Source organism: Chenopodium album, chromosome 15, assembly GCF_948465745.1.
Source record: "Chenopodium album chromosome 15, dcCheAlbu1.1, whole genome shotgun sequence".
Classification (NCBI taxonomy): domain Eukaryota; kingdom Viridiplantae; phylum Streptophyta; class Magnoliopsida; order Caryophyllales; family Amaranthaceae; genus Chenopodium; species Chenopodium album.
This window is the reverse complement of record NC_137848.1, coordinates 3,414,042-3,421,870: the sequence shown is the minus strand read 5'-3', so window position 1 is coordinate 3,421,870 and position 7,829 is coordinate 3,414,042. Positions and strand designations below refer to the sequence as shown.

The 7,829-nt window shown below is 33.1% G+C and overlaps 1 protein-coding gene across 3 annotated transcripts in view; it reads right to left on the bottom strand.

Moving 5' to 3' along the window:
* Positions 1-1,390: 1,390 nt before the first annotated feature.
* LOC145582698 (agamous-like MADS-box protein AGL27) overlaps positions 1,391-7,829 on the bottom strand; it is a 36,140-nt gene continuing 29,701 nt past the window's right edge. The window contains exons 2-9 of one of the 3 annotated variants that reach the window (XM_081639697.1): positions 5,620-5,698; positions 4,773-4,834; positions 4,594-4,693; positions 3,755-3,796; positions 2,256-2,297; positions 2,044-2,151; positions 1,853-1,951; positions 1,391-1,768 (exon numbers count right to left, since the gene is read on the bottom strand). In XM_081639697.1, coding sequence (XP_081495823.1) covers positions 1,643-1,768; positions 1,853-1,951; positions 2,044-2,151; positions 2,256-2,297; positions 3,755-3,796; positions 4,594-4,693; positions 4,773-4,834; positions 5,620-5,698 — 658 coding nt within the window. In that variant the 3' untranslated portion in view covers positions 1,391-1,642. The remainder of the gene's footprint in view (positions 1,769-1,852; positions 1,952-2,043; positions 2,152-2,255; positions 2,298-3,754; positions 3,797-4,593; positions 4,694-4,772; positions 4,835-5,619; positions 5,699-7,829) is intronic. The other 2 variants (XM_081639698.1, XM_081639699.1) reach the window with 2 other exon arrangements.

Here is a 7,829-nt window from a genome sequence, read left to right as displayed (position 1 = left end):
TAAGATTACTTATGTAATGGATCCTTATGATTCCGGTATAACGAAAAGATTTTGATATACACTGACTCAAGGCCGTAGAGGGGAGGTATAAGTTTGGAACCTTATTAGGCCCTGTTCTTTTGAGTTTATGGGCAGAGCAGAGCAGATTTCAGCAGAGCAGAGCAAATTTCAGCAGAGTAGAACAGATTGAAGCCGAGACGAGCCTAGCAGATTTTATTATTATTATTATTATTATTACTACTACTACTACTATTACTAATAATAATAATAATTATTATTATTATTATTATTATTATTATTATTACTACTACTACTACTATTATTATTACTATTATTAATATTATCGCATTATTATAATTATTAAATATTATTATTAAATATTAATTATTATTATAATAATAATTATTATTAAATATTATTTAATTATTATTTTTATTATTATTATTGAAAATTAATAATTAGTATTATCTTTAAATATTAATTTTTATAAAAAATCAATTATTATTATTAATATTACTAATAATAAGGATTATTATTACTATTATTATTAAATATTCATTATTTTTAATATTATAATTATTAAATATTCATTATTATTATAAATATTATAATTATTAAATATTAATTATTTATTATTATTATTATTTAATATTTATTACTACTATTATTATAATTCAATATTAATTATTATTATAATTATTAAATATTAATTATTTATTATTATTATTATAATTATTATTAAATATTAATTTTTAATAATATTATTATTATTAAATATTTTTTATTTATTATTATTATTAAATATTATTATTATAATAATTCAATATTAATTATTATTATTATTAAATATTAATTATTATTATTATTAAAATTAAATATTAATTATTATTATTATTATAATAATTCAATATTAATTATTATTATTATTATAATAATTCAATATTAATTATTGTTATTATTAAATATTAATTATTTATTATTATTAAATATTAATTATTTATTATTATTATTAAATATTAAGTATTATTATAATAATTCAATATTAAATATTATTTTTAAGCAGAGCAGGGTAGAGTAGAGCAGATTTCAGCAGAGCAGCTCTAAAGAACGGGGCCTTAGTAGGATAACGTCTTAGGCACCAACATAATGCACCTGTATTCGTCTTCCCTCGCCTGGATTCAGCTGTCAAGCCTGTCCGAATACTTACAAAATCTGTAGTCTTGAACTATAGTTCTAGTAGTATACCCAAGTCTTCGTGTTCTCTGTCTGGGCAGTATATTGCTGATTTTCCCTGCCTGATCGTAAGGATAGTATAACCACAGAATCCCAAGATAACTGGAGAGAGTGGAGACTAAGTCACATTATTAGTAACAGATTGTACAAGAATGTATTGACCAAGTAAATATACAATACATTAATCTTCACCATGTCTGCAAGTTAATGCTTTATTACACTGGTGTAGTATAGTAGTTAATAAATAGGTATAAACAATCATAGTTTTACATATTGGAGACAAGGGAATCAAATGAGAATGTGAGTTCTCATCAGAAAAATAAGGAGCTTTCATTATATAGCCCAATTAGCATTACCAGTGCAAAGACAAAAAATAATTCAAATGCTTAGCCTTATGTACCTACAGCTGCTACCATAGCAGAGGAAGTGTTCTTACCGGTTGAGGGCATGCTATATGTGCATCCACCTCCTCCACGTTGTTTGACTCTAAATCTGTTTGGTTTCCACTGTTGGAATTGGCCATCAATTTTGCAACCTGCAACCCACACAATCAACATAAGTAACCAATTATCTCACTGTTAGCTAGGCTAGGTCTTTTGATAGAGGGGGGAGTTCTCACTGCCTGAGGGGATTGTATATGAGAACTCGCCTCCACCACGTTGTTCAAATCCAGATCTGCATTGTTTTCATTGTTGGAATTACCCATCAATATTGCAGCCTGCAAACCACACAATTGACATAAGTAACCAAATTCCTTAATCCTTACTCTTAGGCTAGCTAGGGTCTTTTTGAAAGAGGAAGTGTTCTCACCGGCTGAGGGCCTTGTATTTCATCACCCTCCACTCCCTCCTCCATCACACCATTTAAATCTAAATCGGTCTGGTTTCCTCTGTTGGAATTGCCCATCAATTTTGCAACCTGTAACCCACACAATTGACATAAGTAACCAATTTCCTCGCTCTTATCTAGGCTAGCTAGGGTCTTTTTATTTTTTATTTTTTATTTTTATATCTAATATATACCTCATCCTTCAGCTGTTCGTTCTCTTGTTTCAGTGCCCTCTCCTGTTGAAGCAGTGATCACCAGATATAGTTAAATAATGACAAAAAAAAAAAAAAAAGGGAAGACAAGAAAAAAAGAAATATGAAAACTAAAACACAGTTGACATAATCATATCCTGTGCATGCACAAAGAATGCCCATTATTACCATTCCCCCATTTGGATCAGCTATAGTCGACATGGCTGGGCAAGAAGTTGAGCCTGATCATAATGCTTAGACTTTATCTAACGATAACTAGATGAATATTGAGGGACAACTCTTCTAGGAATGTTCTTCCAAAGACTTGCATATTCCCATCTGAAATTTCTGATCACTTTTGCTTTGAAGGAACAAGAAACTGTTTCGCATGCTTCATACTACTCCGAAGATAGTGCATCCACACCTTTTGAGTTAAATCCACTAACCTAGTTTTTGAATGAGGAGCAATTGGTAAAAATAATCGTCAGGAAACCGAAGATACTGCATCCACACCTTTTGAGTTAAATCCACTACTGAGCTACAATTATTCTGTATTTTTCACTTAAGGAACTTCATTCAGCATAGTTTTTTCTAATGTAATTGGGGGCTGGGTTCTATTTATAGAGTTTGGTTGGACCAACCATCACATTAAACTCTGTCTCTGCATAGATCCCTTGTTTCAGCAGTCTTGTTAATTGCGGTTGTAAAGAGGTTCACAACTTGCTAACGTAATATAGATTTGGTTGGCTGGAGCACTGAAGATAGGTATGCATAACTTCTGTCTTCAAGGAAAGGAGGGATGTCAAAGGAAGGTAATGAAAATCAAATTTATTAACCTTATTGTTCATTGCATGCATTTTGAAGAGGTGAAGCAGCAGGTATCCTATTTAGGAGAATATTATAGAAAATGTCAAGGAAGCTCTAGGATTAGTTCCATAGGTTCTACTTTCATCCTATACTTTCAAGGTAGTGTGTCCCAGGTCGGGAAATTAGAAACAGAAATTTTTGCCTGTTCCTAAGTACCTTGTCGCTGCAATCACTTTGTGAAATTCATCTGTTCACCGAGGAATGGACTACAAGATACATATGCTTATCAAAACTGGTTGGGTGTCCCATGAGAATTGATAGATACAAGCAACCTCTCCCATTGCCTAACAATAGTGAGAATAAAGGACAATATAGATGAAAAGAACATTGTCAATAAAAACCTATTAGAACCATGAGGATCCGCATCCTTACAAGTGGATTAAAGAAATTGAATAGTGCGAAGTGGTAAGCTTTAGGATGCTTTCTACTTCTTTGTTGTAGTGCTGCATGTTCTAGACATAGATCCTGGTTAGGAAATGTGAATTGGCAAGTCTTTCCTTTGACTAGTTAATAAGTCATTATATAAATGGGGATGCATCTACATTTGTAAATAAGTACAACTTTACCCAGAAGCTGAAAGTATAACACATTATTCTTATTAGATACAAGATCTCTAGAAGAGGAAATCACTGTACCTTTTCACGTAGTGCAGCTACAGATTCTAGCATAAGCTGAGCCTGTTAAGAACCATAGTATCGAAGTCAGTGCAAAACATTTGATAAATACTGAATGGCGATCAAGAATCTAAATTGTGTGGTGTCTAGTTTAAGATTGCCCGAGAAAAGAATTTAATGACCCTCCTTGGTTCCTCCCCATTATTTTCCCTCTTTGGCTTCTCCCAACCTCACAATTTTCATCCTTAGTATTTGAGAAGAAACTGAGGTGAGAATGGATTATCCCGAAACCTCAAAGAAAGATGAAGCAACAAACAGAAAAGGATAAAGGTTCTTATGTGTATAAACTACAGACTGCTTACAAGAAAGCAACTGGACTGGGGTAAGATTTAGTATGGCTATGAGATTATATATTAGTTTAGCCTTTATGAAGTAAAATGGTTACTGGATGCGAATGATAACAACCAAAGGAAATAGAAGGGCCAAGAGTTATGTTATGTATTGTCTTACTGAACATTTCAGCGAAGAAATTAATGCATTCTGTATGATACATCGTGCAATATGTACTCTACACACTCTACAAGAATGGATTACTTTCCTGTTTCTAGTGAGCAAATTACACAATTACTAATCAGAAAATTGGGAGCTTGACTACACCACACAAGAGTAGCAACTGCTGTTTGATTTGAGAGAATTTGCTCATGATGATGAAGTAGTTGTAAGAACTAAGTCAAGCTCCTTCAAGTTTGAGAGTTGCAAGAGTAATGGAGAAAGAATAAGAACTAGCCACATAGTAGCTCACTAACCCAATGGCCAACTAAAAAAAGGAGAGGGAAAGGATAACAAGGGCAAAGATGGACCTTTCGGTTTCTTGTCTGTAGAAGGGCATCAGCTAGTTGCCTCTCCATCTGCATGAAATCATCCAGACTAAGTTTCTCAATATCTGGGCCTTCTAGATACCTGCAAGATTAAATAAAATTATGAAACAAAAAAATGTCATCTTCAGAAGAAGAAGCAGATAAGACATTTTAATACTTGCCTTTCAACTGTTTTTACTAGTTCACTACATGTTTGAACTTCTGTGCATGTGGAAGGGGAACTCTGGTCACAAGAAAAAAAACACCAAAATTGTTACAAATGAGGGAAAAGGTCAAGAGAACTATGAACATGAATGAATATTCAAAACATGAAAAATCATTCCCGGCCTAGAATAAGAATGATGCTAGATACAGAGAATTCAGAAACTTTCAGTAAAAGAAGTGAAGGACTATCGATAATGTCTACAAGGACGATCAATACTCTAATGCAAGAAGAAACTATCCTATATTCCTATGCCTAGACTTTATAAATAATCTCTATCCACACTAACATCAATACCTACCCTGTTAATTCCAACCATGATAGCTGATGGCAGCTACGGAATGGAACAGTAATAAGAATACAAGCACAGCCACACCCCCCTCTCCCCTCCAGAATTAGTACCACACCACTTACTACTTGAACACAAGCAGAAAGACACTATCAAGGAAGCTGGTGTGAGCTGTGAGTAACAGTGCACACCATTAGGAAAGGCAAAAGATTGAGAACAGATACTCTAGTATCAAAACCTGTCTTTAGACTGCAAATTGCGTAACAAGAATTACACTGAAGGCATTCTCATCAATGTCATTCTGTAATTGCTTACCAAAAATTCAGTCACCAATGGGTATGTGCAATAATAAAGTAGTAGTAGTGATACCATATCATCCTATATGATGTACTATAATACCGCATAGAGTAGCCTTTAGCATACGGTCAGAACAACTAATTCATCAGGATTTGTCATGTATAAAAGACTTGGGAGTAGCAGTGGAATAGTACATGAACATAAATGAGATGTTCATTACCTCTGTTTCATCAACAACCATTGAAGCTTTCCCATCCGCGGCGATAGAATCTTGGTAGCGCTTAAGAATCTGAGACAAACTGAACAAGAAAAACCATGTCTTAAATAAGGCAAGTCAAACACACATGAATTATCCATATAGAGCAGGGTAAGCCCTTGTACTCTAAAGAGAATGGAAGTTTCAAAAATCATTAAACCAACAGAATTTTGTGCTATTTAGGGAGGACAAGCCTTAACAAGAGTTCAGAGCATCCACAATACTAGCAGTAAGAATTTAAGTGACAACTCTTATGGATAACACTTATGGATAACACCTATAAGTGTAAGTTGAGGGTGGTTAGAGGCCAAGAAATAAAAGGAACCCTTAGTGGATGTTGAAGAGGAAATAATACATTGAGCTTGACTAGATATGACAAATAGGTGATAGGTGAAGGATTTGTCTTTTTAACATCTGACCTTATTTGTTAGATCCCATAAAGTTTTCTAAGATAACTTTGATACATCATCACGATCTTAGCCGGAGCTTCTTTAACAATGACAATGGACATAGAGACTATATTTTGCTACCTATAACTTCTTGTATAGAGGTCAATAATGAAAGAAATATGAGCCAACTACAAAGAATGTGGAAGTAGAAGCAACACCATTGTGTATAGTTTTAAATTAATGAGAAAACAAAGGGAAGAAGATGGTCTATTGGGAAAGGCAAGTTTTGGACCATAAAGGTTTAACTTCCTTCATATGATATGTTAATGTCCTTAGTACAAAGAGAAATGGTCAATCTATGAATTTTTCCTTTCCTTCTCAATATCCTATCTCCCCCATTGAGTAAAGATGTACTACGTTTACTAAAAATGGTTGCTATATATCATGTGTAACAAACATTTTCTTTTCTTTTTAAATTTTCATTTTTCTCTACCTCTCTTCTTGTCACATGCATCACTATCTTTCTCTCTCCATTTGACATTCACAAGCAAATTTTGTCTAGGAGTCTGTGCAAAATCATTTGTCGCATATCCTGTGAAAGAGAGGTAGTAATCAATTTCATAGTGAAACCAAACCCTCGTCCCATTCTAAATTTCCAATTAGATTTTTCATCAATTGGTAAAAATAAGCTTGGTCAATGAGGATTTCTGTTTGACTAAAGGAAATAGTCCTTATGCTCTTAAGGATTTTTGACATTATTGTTGTACTCTTAATACGAGGGTGACTAAACTTGAGTTATGAAGATTTCATTTACATCCAATGTTCTTATGCTTATTTACACTTTATTTGGATGGAAGGAAATGGAGAGATTGATTATCTTTCATTTGGATAACAAACGAGGAATGAAGGGAATGGGAGGGGAGAGAACTGAAGGGATTTAATTGTAATAATTTGATCTCTCCATTGACTCATCTATTTCCCCTCCCTTCCCCTTCACCTCCCTTCCCTTCTTTTATTTCCCATTTCTTTATCCAAACACACTGTTAGAGACACTATTAGATTAAAGATAATTTATTTTCTGCACAGAGCAAAATAGCCCCAAATCGCTAGAAAGTAAGAAGTGGAAGAATGCATATCTAAGTAAAGTGTTAATAAAGACAAGATCTCGATCAAGTGATTGAAATTTCTATCAAAGTCTTGTACTTGCGAACAATTCATTTTCGCGGAATGGTATATGGCAATAAATGATTCTTTATCTTTTCGAAAAAACTGTGAACGGATTTATGTGCTCAACTCCTTAAAAAAAAACTTCCCAACCTTAGGATTGAGCATTTAGGATCATAAGTTGTTAAAGTTGAAAAAGACTTCTTAGAGACTTAGGGTAAAAAAAACCTAGCTGAAATTAACAACAAAAACATGATCATTATGGACATGAGGGATCTCTATTTCTAGTTTTTACAACCTTACTATTATAATTATTGGCAGAATCTCTTGTTATCATGAGTAATAGGCCATCCTTGGTCTACTTTGAGTAAAGATCTATGAATCTATCCAACAATATGAAAGGATTATGATTCAATTTGTATGAGTAAAAGAAAATTCTTATTCGAGTTGGTCATACCCATTTTACACATGAAAAAAGAAATCAAAGAGTTTGTGTATCATGTTAAAGTTCACATATAAAACAAACTCATATAACAATTGAAGGTGTAAGGAGGAAAATATGGAAAAAATATAATCAAACCTTAGGGAGGGAAAGGTAAGAAAAGCACCTTTGAGAGACAT